Source organism: Poecilia latipinna, unplaced genomic scaffold (genome assembly GCF_001443285.1).
Source record: "Poecilia latipinna isolate Pla-1442-1.1 unplaced genomic scaffold, P_latipinna-1.0 Scaffold3193, whole genome shotgun sequence".
NCBI lineage: Eukaryota > Metazoa > Chordata > Actinopteri > Cyprinodontiformes > Poeciliidae > Poecilia > Poecilia latipinna.
Window position 1 is genome coordinate 1 of NW_015115809.1, and position 27,309 is coordinate 27,309.

The window sequence follows — 27,309 nt, forward strand, 5'->3', positions numbered from 1 at the left end:
TATAGGCTCTTGTTTCAGAAAATCTAAGTCAATTTAAGAAAATAATTATTATTTTTTTTTTAGATTTACGGAATCTCAGTTAGCCTTCATAGCGGGGCTGAACCCGTATTACACCAAGCACTGTAGCTAATATTAGCTGGTATCTCGCCGGTGGACATAAATACAGTAAAGTAATATTCTAATCACTATATATACACAATAATATGTCCATCTTACTTGTGAAATGTTGTCTGTGGAGCCCTCGCATCAATAATCTATAGATCCGAACAACAATATCCCTCAGTGCTGAGGCATCTTCTGCTGTTTTGATTGAGCAAAGTAGGAGGGTATACCGCTCCAAGATGGCCGCCGTATTTCCTGCGCCGGAGCGGTCCATGAGGCGTCTATGCTTATATTATGTCTATGCATGAACCAACAGCATGGACCAACGACGTTCATCACATATGCAGCGAACGCATATGCATCATCTACATACAACATAGACCAACGACACATAGCAACGACACATCTACACATATGACTTCTACTTATTTTTGATACAAATGGAACCCCATAAATATTAGCTACAGTGCTTGGTGTAATACGGGTTCAGCCCCGCTATGAAGGCTAACTGAGATTCCGTAAATCTAAAATAATTAATTATTTTCTAACATTGACTTAGATTATCTGACACAAGGGCTTATACTCAAATGTTTCCCACATAAAGATCAAAACATCTAGACTGTTGCAGTAGTGTTTTAGGCTTAGTGTTTATTTTGCGATTATTAATAAATGACGCTGTGGTAGATTGTAGCTGCCGCTGCTATTAGCTAAGCTAACAACATTTTGTGGGTCAAGTTTCTTTTCTGCATTTTTTACACATACAAACTGTAGTCCACAAAACGCATATTTCATTAACAAATTAAGCAAAAAAGAAAAAAATTGCCGTCTTACTTTTACTTATAAATGAAGTCCATGCGCCGCTCATTCTGCACAAAAATATCAGTTCATCCGAAGCCAAGTCTACCTTCGACACAAGTTGAGAAAAGGAGGACGGAACGCAGAAACGGCAGTTTCTAGCAGGACATCCACAAAGCCTGTCTTTTCTTGGACACCACCCCGTCTGAAAAGAGCGATAGCTTTCTGTCTCATGGTTTGAAGCAAACCTTTCAGCTCCGCTGTTGGTCTTCCTTTAGTTATTTCCTGCTTAGATTGAAAATCCACTTTAGAAAACTGTTTAAGCGTAAAAATGTAGTGATCCATATAGATGTTGGAAGAGCGGAGAAAACAATAAATCTATCGCTGCACTTGATGTATGGCTAGCTTGCTGTCTCTTACTCTGCGGACGTGGAGTCACAAACTAATGTCTGGGATCATGAGCGCCCCCTGCCATGAGGCCGGAGAACTGCCTAGCAGGCAGGCAGTTCTGCCGTTTCTGATCGCTCCTCAGCACACGAAACACCCACAGTGTTACTTTTACTTATAAAAGTAACACTTTTATAAGTAAAAGTGTACAGTGTTCTTGGTGACAAAGAACACTGTACATTAAAATACAGAAGTTAATTGTGGAAAATCAGTTCATATATTAAATGTTTTAACCATTTTATTGGCGGCGTACAGACACGAGGAACATCGCGCAGCCAGCGCAGTTAGAAAGGTTGATCAGTCCCCCAGGTGAGGCTCAGCTCGCTGCTGCCTCACCTGCTGCACTTCTGAGCATTTGAATGGGAAAATGCAAAATTCTGCGGTTTTGAAGAAGAAAAAAATTGGTTAAGCTAAATGAAAAATAAATACTTTATAGTACAAACCACACGGTGAAAATACCAATAAAAATTATTTATTCTTATATGATGACATCACTGAATGCCTCTGAATGCTAAGTAGCAGCAACAAGAACCAAGGCGTCTTCCTGCTGCATGAAGCTCCAAATATTTCACTGTGACCAAATGTTTGCTTGGCAGAACTGGACCTTTGATATGAGGTTCCAGTGACTTTTGCAGTTCTTCCAGTGAGGTGGTGCTGCCACCTACAGGTCTGGAGGTTCCTGTCCTTATCCTGCCTATTGTTCCCTCTTCCAGTTTCGCAGAGTGCCCCTCCTCCCGACCCTGCGGTGCAGATTGTACCCCAGTCCATACGTACCCCACCCTCAGAAAAGAGCAGGAGAGCCCCCCCACCCACGCCGCCAAAACCAAGGCGACCAAGTTAGTACAGGGGAGGAGGGAGTGACTGGTTCTGGATCTGGCTGCTGGCGCTGAGATGGTTCCTCACAGCATGTGCTGCTTCCTCCTGAGTTGCCTCTTCTTTCTATAAGGAACAGAGTGAATGTGGCGCCCCCTGGGGGTGTAGATGGCTACTTTACATGTTCATTAATTTCTATTCTCCTCTTCTGCAGGGAATGGTTCCTAATTATTCACATTCTGGGCTCAGGCTCACGTTTCCATGTTAATATTGTCTGAGCTAATAACCAGAACTATAACCGTTTCAGAAAAATATAATTATTAAACCTGAATTGTTCAGATTAATGGTTTGCTTAGTTTCCTGTGGGTCTCTATATTCTCTTGTTAATTGTCTTTATTGACACAATTCACCATTACACAAGCAAAATAATGTATGCAACCAAATCTTTATTGCATGCTAACCTAATATTAAATGAATGGAGGAAACGGGAGCCTGGATGAGTTTAAGATGTGAGCTTAGATCAGCTGCAGGTTATTAGAAACTCTGGATCAAATTTGAAGCTGGTTGGTAAAATAAAATATGATGCTCAAATATAGAATATCAGATTTTCATGATTCAGTCAGTTCAATAACAAAAGCTTCTGCTGTTTCAGCTCCTTCTAACAAACATTTATCAAAATCAGGAGATTTAAAACTGACTTTAACTTTATTTGAAGAACTGAATGATTAATCGGCTGAATCAATTATTGAAATAATCATCAACTAATTTAATCACTGATTAACCATTAACTGGAGTAAACATTTTGCTGAGAGAACAACAGCAACAATGAAGCCAAAACTGTAGAAAAATATAAACATTCTACATCTAATGAAAAAAAACTTCTTTATCTGTAAATTTGTCCGATCAAAACTGCTCTGCTGGCAGTGTTAGCTTCTCCTGCTTCATATTCTGTAAATCTGCTATTAATCACCTTTTATTGTCCAGTCATTAATCAGTTCATCAATAATTGATCAATGTATCAATCCTACTCTGTATTGATGTTCAGCTTTTCTCATGTTGATCTTTGAAGGGTTTTTAACCTGTGGATTCATCTTTTGCTACAAATGATCAAACATTCATCATAATCATCACGCAGCTGGTTCTCTCCTCTCCTCTAGATCTATGCTATCTGCTAGCTGCTAACTGCTAGAAGCTAACCGCTAACTGTCTCCAGGCTTCAGGATTTAACGCTTCCTGCTGGATCTGTCATTAACATTTAGGATCTTTAAAACGTTTTCAGAACCATCTGCTCTCTTCGTTTTGGTTTCAGCTCCATTAAACTGCTGCTTCCTCCAGCAGCTGACTAACTGGTGTGGATGGAGAGAGACACTGGTCTGCGTTGCTGTCCCAGTCTAACCAGTACCTGAATATATCTCCCTGTGGTTCTGACAGGCTGCAACCCGAACGCCTGCAGAGCGTCGGGTCGGGGTTTGCAACAGAAGGGCCTGAGGGTGAAGGAAGTGGCTGACTTCAAGGTGTACACTAAGGGAGGCGGCGGCGGGGAGCTGAAGGTCGCCGTGAAGGGCCCCAGTAAGGAACACCTCAGATTAAACCAGATTATTGGAACAATTATTATAAGGAATTATGAATTGGTGTCTGTTCAGTTTTTCACTTTTACAGTATTTTTACATTTTTAATGAGTTTCTGTTTGTCATCTGATTTATTCCCCTGGCGGTGAGTTTTCTGTTTCTTCCCCAGAAGGCCTGGAGGAGCCGGTGAAGGTGCTGGAGATGGAAAACTGCGTTTATGAATGTAACTATTACCCCGTTATGGCAGGGAAGTACATCATTACAATCACATGGGGAGGACACAGCGTCCCCCGCAGGTGAGGATAATAGACTTCATGTTGCGCTGCAGAGGGCCCAGTACGGTGCCCTGGGGGCCTCCAGGAGGAGCATCGACCCTGACGTTTCCACGTCTGTTTGCATCCTCAGCCCGTTTGAGGTCCACGTCAGCGAGGAGGCGGGGCCTCAGAAGGTGAGGGCCTGGGGCCCGGGCCTGGAGACCGGCATGGTGGGGAAGAGCGCAGACTTTGTGGTGGAGGCCATCGGTACTGAAGTGGGAACTCTTGGTATGTCGTCCAGTTCAAACCCAGAGAACACCAAAGCATTTCAGTCCAATGATCCGTCGCTAAGCTCTCTGTGGTCCTGAAGCTGCTGCTTCCTCTCCATGCTCTAAACGTCACCTTGATGTTTAACCCAAACCATCATCATCAGGCTCACACAGCAGATTTTAGCCCTCCCAGACTAAAATCGAGTGTGACAACAGGAAGCAGCTCCTGATTCTCCATCACCATTTCCTATTGGTGTTTGTTGAACCACATCATTTACTGCTACCACCAGCTGCCTACTGAGCATGCTCAGACTATACATCTTCATCCAGTCTGAGCATGCTCTATCAGTACGGGATCCTGCTGCATCTGCATGTCTTCATCCTGAGCCAGAGCAACCCTCCAGGCACAACATCTGATCCAAGCTCACAGGAGTCACAACACTGACTAAAATACTAACACTGCAAACTGATGAAGAATTTAATAATTCATTAGAATAAACTAGTTTTTATTCCTAACAGAGCATACTGTCATCAGCATAGAGTGGCAGCTGAACCTTACAGTATCAAACACACATCTGTTCCCCTTCCTGAGAACAAAAGTTGTGACTGATTGTGTGCAGGTTTCTCCATCGAGGGGCCCTCGCAGGCTAAAATTGAGTGTGACGATAAAGGCGACGGGTCGTGTGATGTCCGGTATTGGCCCACAGAACCAGGCGACTACGCCGTCCATGTCATATGTGACGATGAGGACATCAAGGACAGTCCCTTCATGGCTCACATCCTCCCTGCGGCTCTCGATGTGTTTCCTGACAAGGTCTCAGCAGAACCTGCCTGGTTCCCTGGGTCCTCAGCTGTTTCTCTGTAAACCAGAACTTTACCTCTGCTCCTCAGGTGAGATGCTACGGCCCTGGACTGGAGCCTGTGGGCTGTATCGTCAACAAGCCAGCCAACTTCACCATTGACACCAGCGGAGCCGGCAGAGGAGACCTGAGGCTCTACGCTCAGGTGAGAACCAAAACCTTCCTGAACTGTCCATGAACATGGCCACCTTCCTGCCATCACCATGGAGGCGAATCGATTCAATCTGTGGGTTCCTTACCAGGATGCAGACGGTTTCCCCATCGACATCCAGATCACTGACAATGGAGACTGCACCTACTTCTGTGTCTACATTCCCACCAAACCCATCAAACATACCATCATCATCACCTGGGGCGAAGTCAACGTTCCCAACAGCCCCTTCAGGGTAGCTAGCCTTCTCACTGCTCGCTGTTTGGGACTTACAGCAGTCCTGAAGCTCTCTTTAAGTCTCTGTCATGGCCTGAGATAAAAGTTGAGAATGAAAAGAATGTTTCTGGTCCAAATGTTGGTGATTAGGTGATAATAGGAGAAGGCAGCCATCCAGAGAACGTGAAGGTCTACGGTCCAGGTGTGGAGAAGACAGGCCTGAAGGCCAATGAGCCAACATACTTCACAGTGGACTGCAGTGAGGCTGGACAAGGTGAGACACGGTCCAAAATCCCACCTAGTTCATGCCCTTCCTCCAGTCTCCAACATGTGCAGAGCATTATGTCGTCTGGCTGAATTATCTGGAAATGTTGTCAAGGGAATGCTGATTTTCCAGGAAGTTTCTGCTCATTGATCCAAGATGTGCAGAAGAAAACTTTTGGGGGTTTCAGATCTTTGTCCTTCATTTCAGAGACTCTGATCTTCGAGGTTAATCTGTACTTTCTGCGCCCATCTCATTTTGAAGCCTGAAGACATTCAGATTAACTGGAGTGATCTAAATCCTGAACGGCACCAACAGTCTGTCTTTACCTGCTAGGTGACGTCAGCATTGGGATCAAGTGTGCTCCCGGGGTGGTTGGACCGGCGGAGGCGGACATCGACTTCGACATCATCAAAAACGATAACGACACGTTCACAGTGAAGTACATGCCTCCAGGGCCGGGTCAGTACACCATCATGGTTCTGTTTGCTGATCAGGTGAGAGCCCAGCAGGTGAATCACCTCTGCAGACCTGTTGGGTTCAACCAAGCTAATGTCTCTAATGAATGTTCAAACAGGAAATTCCCATCAGCCCTTTCAGAATAAAGGTGGAGCCTTCTCACAATGCTGCTAAAGTCAGAGCCGAGGGACCAGGACTGAACAGAACCGGTGAGTCAGTTTCATAGGAGCAGAACCCTGGAGCAGACATGTCTGTGCATGGTGAGAGCTGAAGCCTGTTTTGCTACCTGAGCAGGTGTGGAGGTTGGGAAGCCCACCCACTTCACCATCTACACCAAGGGAGCCGGCAAAGCCAAACCAGTGGTCCATTTTATTGGCGCTGCTAAAGGCGAAGCTGTCCGGGACTTCGAGATCATTGACAACCACGACTACTCGTACACGGTCCGCTACACAGCGGTGCAGCAGGTAATGTCCCGCCCAGTTGTCAGGGTGAAGTTCAGGCCGACCAATGAATAACTGCAGTCCGTGTCTCTCAGGGGAACATGTCCATCACCGTCTGCCATGGAGGAGACCCCATCCCCAGAAGTCCGTTCAGTATTACCGTGGCCCCTCCTATGGACCTCAGCAAAGTCAAAGTTCAGGGTCTCAACAACAGTAAGTATGTCAGCAATCGGCTGCCAACAGGAAGCAGATGAAGGACAGTGAAACTCATCCTGCTCCCTCTGTCCAAACTGCAGAGGTGGACGTCGGCGTGGATCAGGACTTCTCCATCACGACTCGAGGTGCCGGCGGTCAGGGCAAGCTGGATGTGAAGATCACCTCTCCATCGCATCATCCAATCCCCAGCAAGCTGGAGTCTGGGACAGCCAATGATGTTCACACTGTGAAGTACGTCCCACCGCAGGAAGGGCCATACAGAGTGGATATCAGCTACGATGGGAACCCGGTCCCTGGAAGTCCCTTCACTGTGGAGGGCGTCATGCCTCCGGACCCTTCAAAGGTGAGGAACCACTGTCACGTTTCCACTGGAGGAGCCTCGTCTCTGGATCAGGAACCAACCAGTCAGTCTCACTCTGGGAATGAATGAGTATTGTGGGAATGACACTCCCACAATATTACCAGATAAACCTTTCTAGGGTCCAGGGAACTGCTCTGGATCCCAACAAAGTCTTCTCAGTAGCTCTGAGTGAAATCCATTTTCCTGTTGATCCAGGCAATAATGTTAAGGAGAAAAGAAGCTGAGGTGAAACTTTAGGTGAAGATGATTGTCTTAACTGCCGGGTTTCCAGCCTGAGGTCCAGATGTAGCCGATATCATTTTAGTCTTTCATTGACACAAAAACTGTTTAATATCACTAAAAATTATGATTTCTTAAGACTGACTTGAAGTGGAGATGTGAATGTTTGGAGATTTAGGTTCCATCACAATCGGCAACAAACATGATTCCCGTCAACATCATCTAGTGATTTAATAACTTTAGATTCTAAAATTCTGTTTAAAAGTAGTTCATTGTAAAGGTCTGTCCCCATCAATGAGCCTCCTAGCGCCTTGTTTGATTCCTAGTAGGAAGTGCTGGTTGTTTTGGAGCAATTTTATTGGCTGACAGATTTTAGCTTTGCTACACGGCCCCTATGGGTGTGGCAGGTTTAAAACAAGGCTGTGGGGCGGATTAGTGAAGCTTCATGAGAATGAACTTGTTTCTGCAGAGAAAATGGTTTCTAAAGATCCAGCTACATGTGGACGAGTCTCAGGGACTCTGACCTGGTCCGAATTTTCTCCTGAGTAGTTCTTCTAGTCCCAGTTTACTCTGGGAGTACTCTGAGGTTAATGAAGCTAAAATCATCCATTTGGTCCGTTATTTCCTGCCTCTTCCTGCACGTGTTGACCTCCAGGTCCGAGCCTATGGTCCCGGCCTTCAGGGTGGCCTGGTGGGCAAACTGGCTCCGTTTGCCATCGACACAAAGGGAGCAGGAACAGGTGGTCTGGGTCTGACGGTGGAAGGTCCATGTGAGGCCAAGATTGAATGCCAGGACAATGGAGACGGATCGTGCTCCGTGTCCTACCTGCCCACTGAGCCCGGAGAATACACCATCAACATCCTGTTTGCAGAGCAGCACGTCCCCGGTTCGCCCTTCAAGGCCGCGGTCCAGGCTGCCTTTGACCCCAGCAAGGTGACAGCCAGTGGCCCCGGCCTGGAGCAGGGAAAGGTCAATGAGGCCGGATCCTTCACGGTGGACTGCTCTGCGGCCGGCGAGGCCGAGCTCACCATCGAGATCATGTCGGACGGTGGATCCAAGGCGGAGGTTCGTGTTCAGAACAACGGCGATGGGACATACTCCATCACCTACACGCCTCCGAGCCCGGGCATGTACTCCATCACCATCAAGTATGGAGGACACACAGTGCCAACGTTCCCAGTCCGCCTGCAGGTGGATCCGGCCGTGGACACCAGCGGGGTGAAGGTGTATGGACCTGGAGTGGAGCCGAGAGGTGAACAGCATTACATCATTCATTTTAGATTCAAAGAGGTGATTTAATCTGTAATGAAACCAAAATCCACTGGGAGAATAAATATTGTGGTGAGTGGAAGGTTTCTCCTGGGTTTACCCTAAAACGGGGTCACCAAGTCCTCAGCCATCCTGCAACTTTTAGATGCATCTCTGCTCAAACACACCTGGACCAGGTAAACTGCTCTACCAGCCGATTGCAGGGCTGAATGATCGCTGTGAGGGAATTCAGACATTTTGGAGCAGAGATGCATGTAGAAGCTGAGGACTGGACTGGTGGACCCGACCATAAATGCAGCTGATCGACGGCGCTTCCTGTTTCTTCACTGGAACTTTAGGCATTTGGAGAATCAAAATGGAATTTCAAATTAAAAGTCTAGTTCAGCTCAAACTGACAGAAGAAATTAAAACAATGAACCAATCATTTTTCATAATGAATTAATAATGAATGTTCGTGAACTGACCATATGAACTCAGACTGAAATCTGTTCTCCATCTTCGTGAAGCAGCACCGACCCAGAGGCGCCTCATTTATCTCTGGTTGAATTTTAATGTTTCTTTATTATTTTTATTGTCAGTTCCTTTTATTTTATGGCTCAGGACTAAACAAAACCCGTCCTGCCTCTTAAGTGTTTTGCTCTCTGCTCTTCTGAGCTCAGTTTTTCCGATGAGGTTCTGGATCCAGAATGATCCGGTTTCAAATCAGAAAACGAATTAGACCAGAGGATACTTACTTATCTACCAACCCTGAACAGGAGCATCTAGTTTATTTACTTTGGATCAACATTATTAGCTTTTTCTTCCTTTGCTCTTTCTTTTGGTTTGTTATTTTGTTTGTATTTCCTTTTAATTCCTGTAAAGCACTTTGTGTTGCCTTGTTGCTGAAAATGTGCTGTATAAATAAAATTACCTTTACCTTTCAGCTGCAGGCCAGTAAACGATCCAAACTAGATTCATAAACTCAGCAGCACTTTTAAAGTTCTCCAGGTCTTTACTTTCACTATTTATTATTTATGCTGATTTATTCTTGATTTGATTAAATGTGGACAAAAATAATCACAAAAAAATAGAAAGATGGAGAAAAACTCAGTTTAACCAGACGATGAAATATTTACTATGAAAGAATGATTCAGGTGGGTTGGATCGAAACGTGTCTATTAGTTCTGGTGGTTCTGATGGTTCTGCTGGTTCTATACCTTGCAGAGTGTCTCTACAGGTTCTGGGATCTTGTTGTTGCAGTTTTCCAGAATCTTCCTGCTGCTTTGGGTCGCTCCTCCTCCAGATGTTCTGGACCTCCTGACTCTCCTCTGCCTCCAGCCTGACTGTGTTTTTCCCTGTAGGCGTCCTGAGGGAGGTCACCACCCATTTCATGGTCGACACCCGGTCGCTCTACAAGGCCGGAGGCAGCCACATTAAGGTCCAGGTGTCCAACCCGTCCGGCGCCAACACGGATGCCTACGTCTCCGATCAGGCGGACGGGACCTGCAGAGTGGAGTACACGCCTTACGAAGACGGTAAGCGTTTCAGCTACGGTTCGTCTACCAGATAAGATCTGCTGCTGTTTCCTCTTCACCTTGTAATTGAAGAGCTCAGAAAGCCTGAGTTGTTTCTGTGCTGCCAGAGCAGCAGGGAAGGACATGGTTCTGGTTCTGGAGCTCTCCTGCTGATCTTCAGAGTAAATGAAGCCCCAGAGGGAGAGCAGGGAGCTGCTGGTATTAATAGCTGCAGAAGCTCTGCATGCTTTCCACTCATAGTAACATGCTGGGGCCCAGTGCATCATGGGACGCGAATACTTGGTATTTATTTCCAGCCAGACAGAAACACACAGTGAACTGAAGGGTTGCTGGTTTCAAACCCTGATGCGTCCTGGAGAGGCTTTTAAACTGCGTTTTCTATCTTCATTAGAAACCTCAGAGTAATCAGACTGCTACTGAACATTTACCATGATGTCCCAAGATGCATTGGGCCCACCACACCGTTTTAAATCTGAAGGGCCTTCATCGTTCCTCCACCGTTCCTCAATCCTTCCTCAATCCTTCCTCTGTCGTTCTATTGTTATTCCATTGTTCCTTTGTCTTTCCTCCATCATTCTTTCATCGCTCCTCCTTCACTCCATCGTTCCTCCGTTGTTCCACCATCATTCCTTCATCGTTCCTCTGTGCTGTGGACCCATGATGCCTTCACTGACCGTTTGGTTTCTGCTGCTCAGCTGGAACTAATGTCTCTGTGTTTCCAGGTTTGCACCTGATTGAGGTTCTTTTGGATGACGTCTCCGTCCCAAAGAGTCCCTTCAGGGTGTCAATCACCGAGGGCTGCGACCCCAGTCGGGTCCGAGCCTTCGGTCCTGGGCTGAAAGAAGGACTTGTGAACAAATCAAACATCTTTACTGTTGAAACCAGGTAACTATGTTCTGCTGTCTAAAACCTCCCAGAACCCACAGGAACGGGACCGTTTGGACTGAATTCCCTGTGTCCTGTTTTAAGGGGTGCCGGCACTGGAGGACTGGGTCTGGCCATTGAAGGTCCCTCAGAGGCGAAGATGTCCTGTCAAGACAACAAGGATGGCAGCTGCAGTGTGGACTACATCCCATTCACTCCCGGAGAATACGACGTCAACATCTCCTTTGGAGGCCTCCCTATCCCAGGTCAGAGGTCAGCCCAGCAGGGTCGCTTCTTCTCAGCAAACAGCTAACCGTCTCTCTGATTCTCTCCAGGAAGCCCATTTCGTGTCCCGGTCCGGCAGCTGGTCGATCCCAGTAAGGTGAGGTGTTCTGGTCCTGGACTGGGAGGAGGAGTCCGCGCTCATGTTCCTCAGACCTTCACGGTGGACAGCAGCAAGGCGGGACTGGCTCCTCTGGAGGTCCAGATCTACGGACCCACAGGTGAGACGGTCAGCCAAGGACACGTCTTTACAATCAGGCGGGTTTTCATCCCCCCACGTCTCACTGAAGAAATAAAACATAAATGAGAGAGCTAGCGATTTAGCTCCATCTAGATTTGTATTTAGTTTTGAGATAACTGCATATTTAGTTTACAAAATAGATATACTGCTCAAAAAAATAAAGGGAACATTTCACTTTAATTTTGTGTGTGGCTCCAAATCCAGGCCTCCATTGGTTAATAAATTTGATTTCCATTGATGATTTTCATGTGATTTTGTTGTCAGCACATTCAACTTTGTACAGAACAAAGTATTCAATAAGAATATGTCATTCATTCAGATCTAGGATGTGTTATTTGTGTGTTCCCTTTCTTTTTTTGAGCAGTGTAGTTAGGTCTGAGCTAGCTAAATATTTTAGTTTATAAACTAAATATTTAGCTGATATGCTAATTCACTTGCCGATAGGCGGAAGCAGACTATAAAAATACAAGCTGAGTCTTGAGAACATCTATATAAATCCTGATGGTGAGACTGAATCCTGATGACTGATGCATCTCTGCTGCTGCCCAGCTATTATTTTGGTACTTAGCTTTTCACTAAATATTTAGCTTGCTAGCTAAACATAGCATAGTGAAAATATGACTAACATAAGTGAATCCTCACGTTTTGTCAAACTACATAAGAATTATTACTGTTAATTTCTGACTCCGTAGCTATGCTAATGAATGGTAAATTCATTTGCAGTAACTTTATTGAGCACAGCAGGAGGAACCAGTTTGACACGTTAGCATCATGAGGGTCCTCTGGCCACTGAAACTGGTTTTCCTTCCCTGATTCGCTCCATCTTGGTGCTGTTGGTTCTGATGAGGCCCAGTAAGTTGCTACCTGGAGCTCCAGCTGATTGGTGGAACTCGTTCTGTCCCCAGGTGTGGCCGAGCCGCTCAGCATCACAGACAACGGGGATGGTACCCACACGGTTAACTATACCCCGGCCAGTGACGGGCCATACACCGTGTGCGTGAAATACGCCGACCAGGAGGTCCCTCGGAGGTTTGTCCCAAGCAGACTGCTGAGCAGGTTAGACTTCCAGAACCAGGAGTGACCCGTCAACCCGTCTCCTCTCAGTCCCTTTAAGATCAAGACCCTCCCGGCTCACGATGCCAGCAAAGTCCGGGCCAGCGGTCCGGGCCTGAACGCCTCCGGGGTCCCAGCCAGTCTGCCCGTGGAGTTCACCATCGACGCCAGGGACGCTGGAGAAGGACTGCTCACCGTCCAGATCCTGGTGAGTCCAGCAGGTTGCCAAGCGATTTTCAGAACCGTCTCCGCCATTGATCTGCAGTGTGGGAGCTGAAACCAGTAAGACTCTGGTTTCAGTGAAACACAACTGTCTGGTGAGGCAGGTGATGGAAGTGTAGCCTCACCATGCTCTGTTATCTGTCTCCTAATCCCGACCCGGCTGCTGGCGCTGCAGGACCCAGACGGGTGCAGGCGCGAGGCCTCGCTGTTTGTGGAGGACTGGGGCAGGAGGGTGTGGCAGTCCCACATAGTAAAGAAAACCATCCCCTTCAGTATTCTGAGGAGAGGCTGCGTAAGGCTGTGACCTCTTCACCCCATCTCACCTTCATCCTCACCCTTCCCTCCTCCTCCCTCGCTGCCTCCCCTTCATCGCCGTTCACTGCTTCGCCACAGAGCCACTTGCTTTAGGTGCTCCGGTTGTTTCCTACAACACATCAGGATCTTCCAGGTTTAACTGGATCATGACAGGTTTAGTATTAGACAGCTAGTTTTAATATCAAACATTTCAACAAGGTAGTTCAAAGTGCCACAGCAGAAAAACTTACTATAGGAACCAGTTATGAAACTAGCAGCAAACTTTACATGTTTCCTTCTCAGACTCTCCCAGGTGTGTTTGGGCTGATCCAGTTAGAAGTTCCACCAGATATAGAACTGGTTCTGATGTGTGTCATGCTTCACCCCCCACCCCTCTGTGGTCTACATGCGGACTGACTCCATCCAGTTTGTGGGTTGAGCTAACAGCCAGATGTTCCTCCAGACTAACTTCTGGTTCTCCGTAGATCCCGCCGACCCAACAGCACTGACCTCAGACCATCAGCAGCCAATCAGGCTTCAGTCCTCCACTGGACCTCAGCGTAGAGTGCATTCACATCAGCCATGTGTGAGCTTTAATCCAACTCCAGTCCACTTTCCTAGAGAGTCTGGTTCGGTTGGTGAGGTGTGAATGCTAGTTGACCTCTGACCTCTGGTCCTCCAAACCTCGGTCTGGGTTTGGTTGAAGTGAACTCTGGTTTGGTTTGAATGCACATGTGAATGCCAAGCAGAGCAGAGACCGCTCCAAAAGCAGGAAGCAGACTGTAGCGCAGGGCATTCTGGGTAAAAACAACCAAAGCTAACATGCTAGCCTAGTGCTAGCAGCAGAAATGGCTTCTGGTCTTTAGCCAAAGACTAAAGAGAAATCCTCCAACTGCTAAAATCTGACGTCTCCATCTTGTTTCCATCTGGTGAAGAAGGAAGCTGCTCTCAGTGTCTTCAGAGGTTTTTGTGTAATTTCCTTCAGTGGTTCTTGGTGCAGCGCCCCCACAGGCCAGGAGGGCAACAGGTTGGTTTGACTCAGAGCAGAGAAAGAGAACCACAGCAGCTGCTCATATTGCTTGAATAAAGCAAGGCCGACATTCATGCTTCACTCCAACCACAAGTCCTATAAGGTATTCACACCCTTAGGATGAAGGAGTGAATACTTTTGGAGGCTCTGTGTGTAAATGTCCATGTCTGAAAATGAGATGTTCCTGAAGCTTCGTTCTGACCGAACCACAATAAAAACTGAAGTCTACCAAAGTCCAGCAGCCAATCAGAGTGCTGTTCCCAGTGGCTGATGGTCCGAGACCAGTGATGAAACCGTTCAGTCCGCTAACTTCTTTTCCGTGTCAAACCAGGACCCGGAGGGAAAACCCAAGGCGGCCAACATCCGGGACAACCGGGACGGGACTTACACGGTGTCCTATGTACCGGACATAACGGGACGCTACACCATCACCATCAAGTACGGAGGGGACGAGATCCCGTTCTCACCCTACAGGATCCACGCTGTGCCCACCGGGGACGCGAGCAAGTGTTTGGTCACAGGTCAGGCTCCGCCCACCGCTGCTCAGATCACCAATCAAATTCAGTCTTGCTGACTGTGTTGTTTCCTTTCAGTTTCCATTGGGGGACACGGACTGGGTGAGTTTTCTACAAACTGCTGATGTTTTACTGAGAGTCACTCAGGTTCTCCTGTAGGAATTAAATTCATGCTGCAGCTTTTTAAATGTTTGCATTCTTTATTTTTCTACTTCATCAAAACCAAATGAACAACAAAGACTCAAAGGAACTGAGAATAAATGTTCTCTGAATTCCTCCAGTTTTCCTGCTGCTTAGTGTGAAAAAAAAAATCATATTTATGTTTTAGGTCACTTAAAAGGAGAAGAAGTTCATAACAGAAATCGAACTGTGTTAGCTACAGCTGAATCACCTGCTGGTGGAGCAGAGGTATTACTCTGTTTCTAACCATGCAGATTTTCTCAAACCCAGAGGGGAAAAAATCAAATTCGTATTTCTAAAACATCTAGTTGGTGGCACAGGCCTTGGACATGCCTTTGAGAGAAAACTTTCAGCTGCTTGGTCAGCCAAGCTGCGTCTCCAGATGGTCAACCTGATAAAACCCAGATTCTGTCAGCTGTTGCCGGGCAGAATTAGAATCTGATTTGGTTCACACAAACCTGGGTTTGATGTGTGAACCTTGTCACACAACAGACCCAGACTGGTCTACTTTGAGACCAGCAGATTCACTTACAAACAAGTTAATGTGGAGCAAATGTCTTATTTTCACGCCTTCAAACTGGCTGAGATCTTGGACTTACTGAACCAGAGAAGATAGGTTGGTCATCCACCCAGCCTGGATTCTTCAGGTCCTCTGAACCGTCTCACTGGATTCAGACACAGATCCAGACTGTCTCTGGGAAGGACCGGGTGAAGGTACCTTTCCCACCTCTGGCTCACATTCAGAGTCTGATTGTAGACGTAGTCTTTTCTTCAGCTGTGGTCTTGGTAGGACTTGCCGTCAAATCTTCAATTTTTCCTACGGTATTAAAACCAAATCAACAAGCCACCTCTGTCCAATCGGTAACCAGGTGTGACAAGCACATTATGAGTCAATGATCCTCCTTCAAACAAAGAACCAGGGTGTTCAGGATGCAGAGTTGCTCATCTTGGAAAGTTCCTTTCTTGATGAACACAAGATCCAGAAAAGAAATGAAAACACTAAGGAAATGAATTAGCTAGACTCATGCATGATTGAAAACCAGAACCCAGTTCCCACAGGTCCCGGACGGTTAGCTGGTATCAAACAACGACACCCTGCTCTCCTCATCAGGTTCAGGTCTTGGTCCGACTATCCAGATCGGAGAGGAAACGGTCATCACTGTGGACGCAAAGGATGCTGGGAAAGGTAAAGTCACCTGCAAGGTGTCAACGCCAGACGGAGCGGAGTTGGATGTGGACGTGGTGGAGAACACCGACGGGACATTTGATATTTACTACACGGCTCCAGAACCCGGCCAGTACATCATCACTATCCGGTTCGGAGGGGAGCACATTCCCAACAGCCCCTTCCACGTGGTGGTGAGTAGAAACTGCAGACTGGCTGAGATTTGGTTTGGGTTGGGTTGAGTCCTAGTTTCTGTTGGGTTGGATTTATTCCTGGTTTAGGTTGAGTTTTGGTTTGGTTGGGTTTAGTGTTGTTGGGGTTTTCTGGTTAGTCCTGGTTTGGGTTAGTTTGAGTTGGGTTTAGTCTGGGAACCCATTTGTCCATTCAGTGGAAACTTCAGACATTTTTTCCTGGAAGTTTAATTAATGATACATTGATTAAAATAAATTAGTTCCTGTTTAATATTATCTGTTTTCTTCGTTTTCAGTGGATAATCTGAGTAATCAGCCTCCGACTGACTGAACCTGCTGAGTTCAGCCTGAGTGGAGGTTTATTTAGGTGTTTGCCTTCAGCTAACTGTTGTGTTTGCTCTAACTGCTGCATCTTGTTCTCATCAGGCGAGTGAAACTGTGCCAATAATCGAAGAACCATGTGACAAGGTTCAGTTGCAGCAGCCCTACTCGCCCTACGCAGGCTTCTCCCCTCACTGGGTATCAACGCTGCCGTTAATCTGCTGCTGCAGACCGACTCTGTGTCACTGACACCTCATGGTCAATAACAACCCAGATTCCCTGATCCATCCTCTGCCAGCTGCTGCATGAAAACCTGCTGGGCTGAAATAACCAAAGCTTCGCTTTAAGTTCATTTAATCTCTTCATGGTTTTGGTTCTGCCTGGTCAGAACCAGCTGTGATGGCCCACTGACTCTTCCAGCCACTCATCTTCCTCCCATTTGTTTCTGGACCCGTTCCCAAAGCTCCCAGTATGCTACCAGTGACACACCTCCCCTCTGCTCCGGTTTAGGCAACAGACGATCCGGTCAGCGCTGTGGATGGGATGGAGCCGGTGCTGCGTCCCTTCAGCCTGGTTATTCCCTTCACCGTGCAGAAAGGAGAGATCTCAGGTACGACACACACCACATCCATTCCTCACACTTCATGACTTCATGAAACATCTCAGTCGCTGTAACGAGTTAAAACCCAGTTGGTGTTTCCTGCAGGCGAGGTCCGAATGCCGTCAGGTCGAACGGCTCGGCCAAACATCGCTGACAACAAGGACGGGACGGTGATGGTGAAATACTCGCCGACTGAGCGCGGCCTGCATGAGATGGACATCAGATACGACGGAAGCCACATCCCAGGTAACTGCTGCCAGACGTTCCGGTCCGCTGGACCTATTTCAGTTCACTGTTCCGACTCCCAGAACTGGGATGTTCCCTGCTCCAGTTGGACTGACTGAACTATGTTTCACTGTGACCTGGAACCATTGATCCTCTCTGAGATCAGCTAAATGGGTCAGAAGGGAAACCAGTTTATACTACAAACACTCCAGGTTCTGGTTCTACTCCAAGTGGGATGGGCCGTTTGGGTTCATGTCTTCCTGTTACAACAACACTTAAACACAACACTTATGCTGTAGGAGGGAGGAGCTAAGTTCAACTCTGGTGGAACCAGAGCCTCCAGTGGAACCAGAACCTCCAATAGAACCAGAGCCTCCAGTAGAACCAGAGCCTCCAGTGGAACCAGAACCTCCAGTAGAACCAGAACCTCCAGCAGAACCAGAACCTTCTGTAAAACTGCTACCCTCCTGTGTGTTTCAGGAAGTCCACTGCAGTTCTATGTTGATGCCATCAACAGCGGTCATGTGACGGCATTCGGCGCCGGCCTGAGCCACGGTGCGGTGAACCGACCGGCCACCTTCACCATCGTCACCAAAGACGCTGGAGAAGGTATCAGCAGCAGGAAGCAGGTTTTCTATGTTTCAGTCAAGAGGAAGTTGAACATGAAGCGGGTGAACGTCGTCATGGTGCGTCCTCTGCCTCTCTGCAGGAGGTTTGTCACTAGCTGTTGAAGGTCCATCCAAAGCAGAGATCAGCTGCACAGACAACAAAGACGGGACGTGCACGGTGTCCTACCTGCCCACCGCGCCCGGAGACTACAGCATCATCGTCAAGTTTGATGACAAAAACATCCCAGGAAGCCCGTTTATGGCAAAGATCACGGGTATGGAAACTCCACAAGGAAACCTCTTCTGGCACAAACAAATCAAATCAGTCTGAGTCTGGACCATGCTGAGAGAATGAACCAACTGCTGGCTGACCGGGCCGGTTCACTGTTCACTCCTTCATGCTTCCTCTTCAGGAGACGATACCATGAGGACGTCGCAGCTCAACGTTGGCACTGCATCAGACGTTTCCTTAAAGATCACAGAGACGGACCTGAGCAGCCTGATGGCAACCATCAGAGCGCCGTCTGGCCATGAAGAGCCGTGTCTCCTGAAGAGGCTTCCCAACAGACACATCGGTACCTGTCCAGGTCTCACCTGGCATTTTCAACAGTTGGTCTTCTCACTGTGGAGCAAAGAAAGTTCCTGAAACATCTTGATCGATCTGATTTGGGAAAAAACGGGACAGAAACCTTGTGCATTTCTCAACATGTCACAGGAAGTGATGTCTGATATGTCATTCATGCAGGAATCTCCTTCACCCCGAAAGAAGTGGGTGAACATGTGGTGAGCGTGAAGAAAAGTGGGAAGCATGTGACTAACAGCCCGTTTAAGATCATGGTGGGTCAGTCAGAGATCGGCGACGCCAGCAGGGTGAAGGTTTATGGCCAGGGCCTGGTGGAGGGACACACCTTCGAGGTTGCAGAATTCATCGTGGACACCAGGAATGCCGGTGAGGACGCATACCACCTGCTCACAGTCTGGGTCGGGGTTTCGGTTCTGACGGTCTGTTTTGTTTGGTAGGTTACGGCGGTCTGGGCCTGTCCATCGAGGGTCCCAGCAAGGTGGATATTAACTGTGAGGATGTGGACGACGGGACGTGTAAGGTGACCTACTGCCCTACAGAACCTGGGAACTACATCATCAACATCAAGTTCGCTGACCAGCATGTTCCAGGTAAAGCCAGAAGCTGCTGCTCTGCCTCCTGACATGCATGCTGGGCAGAAGAGGCGGAGCAAACACCAGGAGCAGTAGGTGCTGTTACAACCTTTAGACGCAACAGATCAGACAAAAAGCCTGGTTCTGCCCCCTACAGGCAGAACCTGAAAACACAGATTATACTTAACTTACTCAGTCCCTCCAGGGTTTCACCGTGTTTTTGTGATGCTGGTTTTGTGTGTGTGTTTTTTTTTTACTCATTAATACATTTTTTATTAAATATTTTGTTTTTTGTTCCTCACTAATCGCGGATGGTAACCTGACTTCAAGTCAGGCTGAGACAGAAATACCACCACCTGCAGGTGGGAGTTAGTATCACTTAAACCCAAAGTTATTGATCATTTTTTCCAGAAAATTTGCAACATACTCACAAATATGCATTAACCCAAAAACCAACGGGGATCTGTTGGTTTCTAAACTGGCAGAACTGATTAAAGCAGCAGATTCTGACTCGGTTTAGTTTAACGTTGTTGATGTTTCCAAACAGGAAGTCCGTTCACTGTTAAAATATTTGGCGAAGGCCGGGTGAAGGAAAGCATCACCAGGAAGCGGCAGGCCCCCTCCATCGCCACCGTGGGCAGCACCTGTGACCTCAACCTGAAAATACCAGGTAGAGTTTGTCTTCATCTTCTTCTCCACTCCTCTTCCTCTGTCTTTCCTGCCTCCTGCTTCCTCACCTTCATCTCCTTCTTGCTCCTGTCCTCCACCTTTCATGCCTGCCGCCTGCAGGAAACTGGTTTCAGATGGTTTCCGCTCAGGAGCGTTTGACCCGGACCTTCACCCGCAGCAGCCACACCTACACCCGCACCGAGCGCACCGAGATCAGCAAGACCCGAGCCGGAGAGACCAAGCGGGAGGTCCGGGTGGAGGAGAGCACGCAGGTCGGAGGAGATCCCTTCAGGGATGTGTTTGAAGATTTTCTGGGCCGAGACGGTCTGAGTGGGTTCAGCGGGATGCCAGCCGGAAGCCACCTGCCGCTGCAGGACGGTGTGTGTCCCTGAAGCTCGTTCTGCTGCTGCTTGGCTTCTGTCTTTAACCACAAACTGCTCTCAGGTTTCCCTCCAACCGCACATTAAGTCCCATCGGTGCTGCAATACACAGTGTGAACAGATGGGGGCAGTATTTTCTTCCTGTTTGACAGTAGAAACATGTCGTCACCTTCCTAAAACAAAGACCTGTCGGTTTCTTGCCAAAAGTGATTTCCTTGTTTTATTTGTGTCTAATTAATCCTTTAACAAAAAAGAAGTGATGACTTTTTTTTTTCTGCATTAATAATTTTTGGTAAAAAAAATAGACTCAGGCCATTATTTTAGGAAGGTGACGGTATGAAACTGTGTATAAAGCTGTTAATATTTTTGTCCCATTAATAAAATATAAATATCTAATTCAGCCTCAACCTGGTAGAGTAAATATTAGTTCTTTTTGTTTTATTTTTACTCATTACCACCTGGACTAACTGTGTTTACTATATTTATATATTTTTTATTTCTGCATGAGAAAAATAAAGCAGTTGTGCAAAAACATAATTAGTATGTAAAATAAAAATCAAAGAGAACCGCCAGTCTAAACGCAGCTGAAGAAGAAATGAGTTATTTAGGTTTCTCTTCGCTCCACCCAGCTGATGACCTGTGATGTCTTTGTCCTCCCATCCCATCTGTCCCCGTCCTGCTGTGTCCCTCAGGTGAGGCAGCGAACCAGGAGATGATGGCTCAGGTGACGAGTCCCAGCGGGAAGATGGAGGACGCAGAGATCATCAAGGGAGAGGACAGCACCTACAGCGTCCGCTTCGTCCCTCAAGAGATGGGCCCTCATGTTGTCAGTGTGAAGTACCGGGGCCAGCACGTCCCTGGGAGCCCCTTCCAGTTCACGGTGGGGCCCCTGGGGGAGGGAGGGGCCCACAAGGTCCGAGCTGGAGGAACCGGACTGGACCGCGGTGTGGCAGGACTACCCGGTAGGCTTTAGCTTTCGTTGGTGTAAAATGTGGATTTTTATTAATTTACGTCATAAAACACAAAACATTTGCATCATTGACGGTTACACTTCTATACATATTTACTGGAAGAAAAACATTTCTGGGTCTCGTTTCTCTAACTTCTGTTTTTCCGCAGGAAAAAACTGATAGAAATATATAATACACAATGTACATTTTAGAACTTGCAGCATAGTTTTCTGGTTTCTTTATATCCTACAGCAGGGGTCACCAACTCCAGTCCTTCAGGGCTACCATCCCGCAACTTTTTGATTCACCTCTGCTCCAAAATGTCTGAATTCCCTCACCAGCATTCATTCCTCTCTGTAATAGGCTGGAAACTAGCAGTTTATTTGATCCAGGTGTGTTTGAGCAGAGACGCATCTAAAAGTTACAGGATGGTAGGACTGGAGGACTGGAGTTGGTGACCCCTGTCCTACAGGATGTTTAGCACTCTTAGATGTTAAGTTGACAGGAAATATTACTGGGTAATTATATGTTACTGGAAGCCATTGCCAGTGAGATGCTATTTAAACCCACAACTAGTCTTAAAAACAACAAATCAAAAAATACAATTAAAGTGAATATCAATTATTCGCACTTCTGTTTAATCCAGATTAAGTCAGCAAGGCCCCCAGGCCCTCAGGGGCAGCATGTTGAGATGTAAAAACTGCACATAATTCTTTGTTCACAAAGATAAATCATTCTCACTGCTTCCTCAACGCATCTCTGAACGGGACTACAAGTTATTAATGCGGTTCACATAAAGCTGTGCAACCAGAGCTAGCGCGGCATGGTTTAAACTCTTACCTCAAAGAAAAATCATTCCACCAGGAGGTTGCTGTAAATATCCATACAGGTCAACCTGTGTCCGCTTTGAGCCACGCGCAATCTGCGCTCAGGTAAACTTAAGAGATAAAGCAGTAGCAGCGCTGGGGCGCCAGCTGTGTGATTGGTCTCCTCCCCTGGGTTTAAAATAAACTCTTATCTTTTAGAAATAAATTTGCTCTGCCAGTGAAACACTGAGAGCAACAGAGACGCTTTCAATCCAGATTAAATTCTTATTAAAAGTTATTATTTTTTTGTTTGGATTATTAATTTTTCTAAAAACAAAAACAAGCAACGCTTGGCCTGGGGAGGGGGGGCTAGTAAAGCATGGCGGGCCGCCAGGCTTGTAATACACTGGAGGAAATCCTGATTAGTGTTTTTGAATTAGCATTAGCACACCTACCTTTGTAGCTAGCGGTGCCCACCTCAGCCTTCAGTGCCCTGCAGCTTCCTGGAAAGTAGCATCCAAGTTCTGCACCCGTACCATGAGAAAGTCCCGTTTCGGCTCTGGGAAGCTGCGGCTGTGTCGTGATGGAGCGCTTGTGTTTTTTCTGCAGCTGAGTTCAGCATCTGGACCAGAGAAGCTGGAGCTGGCGGTCTGTCGATTGCTGTGGAAGGACCCAGCAAAGCTGAGATCACCTTTGAAGACCGAAAGGACGGATCCTGCGGTGTCTCCTACGTGGTGCACGAGCCTGGTAAGAATGGAGCAGACCTCAGGTCAGATTTATGAACTTCAGGCTGATTCTGCAGCATGTCACAGCCTGATGGGTGTCACCTTGGAGAGATTAGAACATGCTGGATAGTAGGAACATTTAGAGAGAGTAGATCCCTCAGGATCACCACCAGACACTAAGGATCCTTCTGTTTGGAATCTGCAGGTGATTATGAGGTTTCCATCAAGTTCAATGACGAACACATCCCGGATTCTCCGTTTATCGTCCCCGTGGCAAGCCTGTCTGATGACGCCCGCCACCTCACCATCACCAGCCTGCAGGTGAGAACATCTTCTAACCAGATGGAGGAGAAACATATTCTCTGTACCGACACATTGGTCCTCTGTTCGCCCAGGAGATGGGACTGAAGGTGGGTCAGGAGGCCTCCTTCGCCGTGCAGCTGAATGGAGCCAGAGGTCTCATAGATGCTAAGATCCACACTCCATCAGGGGCCACAGAGGAGTGCTACATCACCGAGTTGGATAGCGGTAAGAGCCAAATTGTCCAACCTGGAGAGTCATAGGAGCAGGAGGGACGATGCTGTCAGCCTTCAGCAAATTCAACATCATAGGACTGGGAGAAGGTAACGATATCAACTCCAACAGAATATCTAATTAAAGGCAGTTTCCCCCCTCATAATCCTGTAGACCTGGTTTGATTGGAAACAAAACATCAACATTTGTTCCATTTCCAGCTACTGTGGTTCTGTAGCTGTGGTTCTGAGTCAAACCAACCTGTTCCCCTCCTGGCGCTGCACCCCACAGGGTGACGGAAATGACACAAAAGCCTCTGAAGACACTGAGAGCAACTTCCTTCTTCACTAAATGGAAACTAAAATAGAGGCACCAGATTTTAGTGGTTGGAGGATTTCTCTTTAGTTTTTGGCTAAAGACCAGGAGTCATTTCTGCTGCGGGTTCTGCTGCTAGGCTAGCATGTTAGCTTTAATTGTATTTACCAAGAATGCCCTGCATTGTAGTCCACTTCCTGCATTTGGAGCAGTTTCTGTTCCGCCTGGCATTCAACTGAACCCAGACCAAAGTTTGGAGGACCAGAGGTCAGAGGTCAATTAGAACCGGACTTTGATTAGACAGACAGACATACTGGAGTTGGATTGAAGCGGACTGAACTGGACTAGTTTTACTGCAGCCTTAATGAGACGGTTGTTTTTCTTCTAGATTATTTTAGAAGTGACTTTTAACCAGAACAGACTGGAGAACCACAGGGTTTACGTCTGACCTTCTCACATTCACAACGTCTTCCTGAGCTGAACATGTATTTGTGGCCCTGAGACGGCTCCAGAACAACAGAACTGTTCTGTTAAGGTTCTGTTTCTGTGTTCAGCAGATCAGCACACCATCAGGTTCATCCCCAAGGAGAACGGTGTTCACTCCATAGACGTTCGCTTCAATGGCAGCCACGTTCCCGGCAGTCCCTTCAAGATCCGAGTGGGAGAACCGGGACAGGTTGGGGATCCAGGCCTCGTGTCTGCCTTTGGTCCAGGACTGGAAGGAGGAACCACAGGTACACACCGTATGATTATACTCATGTCTGTAAACAGCAGCAGACTTTCAAACTGTGTTTGTCCAGGTGTAGCATCAGAGTTCATGGTAAACACCTGCAATGCTGGTGCTGGAGCGCTCTCTGTGACCATCGATGGACCATCGAAGGTGAAGATGGACTGTCAGGAGGGACCCGAGGGCTACAAGGTGTCCTACACCCCCATGGCTCCAGGGAGCTACTTGATCTCCATCAAGTATGGGGGACCCCAGCACATTGTGGGGAGCCCGTTCAAAGCCAAAGTGTCAGGTGGGTCAGCGGTCCTCTCAGGTCAGTTTGTGGTGATCTGAAGGTTTCTGGATTTTCCCTTCAGGAAAAACCCAGTTAGAGCGTGACTCCCTGATGTTCCCTGATGTTCCCTGAACAAAGCTGCCTTTGTGCTCCTGTTCTCTGGAAGCCCGATGTTTCCCTGCTAAAGATAGCACACCGTTCCTCGAAGCAGCTTCACTTCAAACTTAAAAAAAAAAACAAGATCTGATTTATACATTATTACTACAGTATTCGCACCAGGAAACGGCATCTGAAGAAGCTGAAAGAAACAACCAGTGTGTCACCAAATTTTAAGATTCATCCAGACCAGAAATATCCAGAGGCTCCAGCTGGACATCAACTATCCAACTGAGAACATTGGATGTTCTGGAGATGAACTTCTGGGCTTTACTGAGCTGAAATAATCACGACTCCAGATCAGGAAACCAGCAGACTGGCTCCAGCACTGAACTAGAGCTTTTCTGGTTCCAGAATATCAATGGTTCCAAACCTTTGGCTAAAACGCAAATTCACCTGCCAATAACTAGACCACCAAAATAAAATCTGGGTCTCCTGAACTTCTTTATAAACTCCAGCCTTTGAATCGATTCTTGTCTTTTCTTTATCATAAATTATTTTTCTTGTTTCTTGAACATTTCATCTGCAAACAAAGGATGAGCCGTTTTAAAGCAGACGTTCATAGTGATGTTGAAGCAGTGATACATCAGCATTGAAGGATTCAGTCGCTCACCAAGATCCAGTTTTTATTTTGATAGTCCACTTCTGCTTATCGGCAAGTGAGTTTGAAGATCAGCTAAACATTTAGCTGGGACGAGTCTCAGAGAGTCTCAGAGTGTTAGGGTTTCAGTTTGTAAATTAAATATTTAGCTACATTAGAATCAACTAAATATTCAGTTCTCTAGAACCAGATCTAGAACAACTCTTGATGCTTAAACGCACCAGATGTTCTTTGCTCAGAAGCTTCCTGCTGTGCTGCAACAGATGAACTGGGATCAGATGAGCCGGGTTGTCAGATTAGTGTCAGATCAGTCGGTCCGCTAGCCGACCTTTGACATCATTGGCCTCATCAGAGGAAGATAGATCAGGACTTTGGGAACCATTGGCTCCAGAACCTCTTCCACCTGGAAAGACGGTTGTACCACAGATAGAAATGTTCTGTAACATGCCTGACTGCCCTGGCTCCTTATGGATCTCCTGATGGGTCCCACCATAACGAGGTTTCCTTCTAGTCTGGAAGTTTTTCCAACCATCAGATCTGATTCAGTTCCTCTGCAGTAGGAGATCTCCCTTCTCCCTTAGAGTAAAATGTTCTCCTTTTCCTGCAGGACCTCGCCTGTCCGGAGGTCACAACCTCCACGAAATGTCGTCTGTTCTTGTAGAAACTGTCACCAAGACGTCAGCGATGGGTGGGGCCTTCGCTTCCTTCCCCAAGTTCTCTTCCGACGCCAGTAAAGTCGTCTCCTGCGGCGCCGGCCTCTCCAAAGCCTTCATCGGTCAGAAGAACACGTTCACAGTGGATTGCAGCAAAGCAGGTGAGAACTGAGGCAAAGCAGACGGTTTCCTGACGCTGCTGGACGTCTCTGATGGCGTTCTGTTCTGCAGGTACCAACATGCTGATGGTTGGGGTTCACGGTCCGAAGACGCCCTGCGAGGAGGTCTACGTCAAGCACATGGGCAACAGGATGTACAACGTGACGTACACGGTGAAGGAGCAGGGCAGCTACATCCTCATCGTCAAGTGGGGGGATGAGAACATCCCAGGAAGTCCTTTCCATGTCATCGTCCCTTAGAGACTCTGCTACATCTCATCCTCCACCAGGCACTGAAAATTTTCCACTTCCTGGATTTTCTCATGTTTGTCCTCCTGTAGCAAATGTTAACCTTTTATATCAGCTTACCATATGCAATGTGACGCAATGTGGTGCCTTGTATCCTGACTGTTGTGCCTCTGGAGAACTCTGGAGAACTCAACTCAGCTGACGATCAGCAGCTGAAGCTGCTGATCAGACGATCCAGGATGTGAAACGTCTCGTCTTTGCTGACTGCAGCAGGGCTCTTCATTATAAGGTTCATCTCTGCCAGGCCGGTGCCCGGCAGAGATGAACCTTTTGTGTCTGATGACCATGCAGCCAACCAAAGCTCAGACCTGCTTCTCCAGGAAACATCCTTCAGGAACCCACCTGGTTCCTCCAAACGAAGCTGAGAGTTTACTCTTGTTTGATTTTATACCCTGCAGAAGTCAGGATTCAGCCTGGAAGAAGGTCCAGCTCTGTCCAGTTTGCTCCAGTTTAAAACGTAACGTCCATGCTGCAGTTTGATCTGGAAGGTCTTGGCTCTAAGGTTGGAACTGGAAAAGGAACTGGCTCTGCAGCTTTCAACAGCAGACGCTTGTTTCTTCTGGATCTATCTGGAGACTTCCAGATGTTTGGGTTCTTCTGATGCATCAAACTGTGCTGTGACTTTTTATTTATTCTCTCTTTGAAATGGTCTTACTGGTGAAAGGAGCCGGGTCTGACCCGTCACCCGGTTCCCTTTGAGTTTTAACACAGTACTGGAGTGACATTTTGTAGTTTTGTATGAGTGAAACCTACGTCATGGTGACATTGTGCAGGCATAATAAACTTCCTTTGCAACCTCCATGTCAGTGCTGCTCCGCTCTTTCTGCTCCTTGCTGTTTCTCCTTCAGGAATCACCAAACTTCTCCCTACATTGACAGGAGAACCTACAGCTGGCAAAATGCCATTTTTC

The 27,309-nt window shown here is 47.1% G+C and overlaps 1 protein-coding gene and 1 long non-coding RNA gene across 2 annotated transcripts; both read left to right on the forward strand.

Moving 5' to 3' along the window:
- Positions 1-1,960: 1,960 nt before the first annotated feature.
- LOC106940355 (filamin-C-like) lies at positions 1,961-27,200 on the forward strand (the record flags this gene model as incomplete). The annotated part of the gene is made up of 42 exons (XM_015023071.1): positions 1,961-2,180; positions 3,589-3,726; positions 3,895-4,021; positions 4,131-4,267; positions 4,869-5,062; positions 5,140-5,253; positions 5,351-5,494; positions 5,626-5,749; positions 6,074-6,234; positions 6,315-6,405; positions 6,491-6,660; positions 6,732-6,849; positions 6,933-7,195; positions 8,088-8,685; positions 10,043-10,216; positions 10,939-11,101; positions 11,186-11,346; positions 11,416-11,583; positions 12,509-12,632; positions 12,708-12,864; positions 13,054-13,170; positions 14,534-14,723; positions 14,796-14,819; positions 16,009-16,256; positions 16,680-16,772; positions 17,085-17,184; positions 17,281-17,421; positions 17,881-18,009; positions 18,110-18,283; positions 18,422-18,583; positions 18,754-18,957; positions 19,029-19,181; positions 19,711-19,833; positions 19,953-20,210; positions 20,905-21,174; positions 22,578-22,715; positions 22,899-23,014; positions 23,089-23,221; positions 24,076-24,255; positions 24,322-24,540; positions 25,887-26,093; positions 26,164-27,200. Coding segments are annotated over 42 exons (7,113 nt in total), but the record flags the coding sequence as incomplete, so codon positions are not given.
- LOC106940359 (uncharacterized) lies at positions 14,826-15,830 on the forward strand. Its single transcript, XR_001423071.1, has 2 exons — positions 14,826-15,359; positions 15,390-15,830. It is a non-coding gene; the product is annotated as an uncharacterized LOC106940359 (long non-coding RNA).
- Positions 27,201-27,309: the final 109 nt, after the last annotated feature.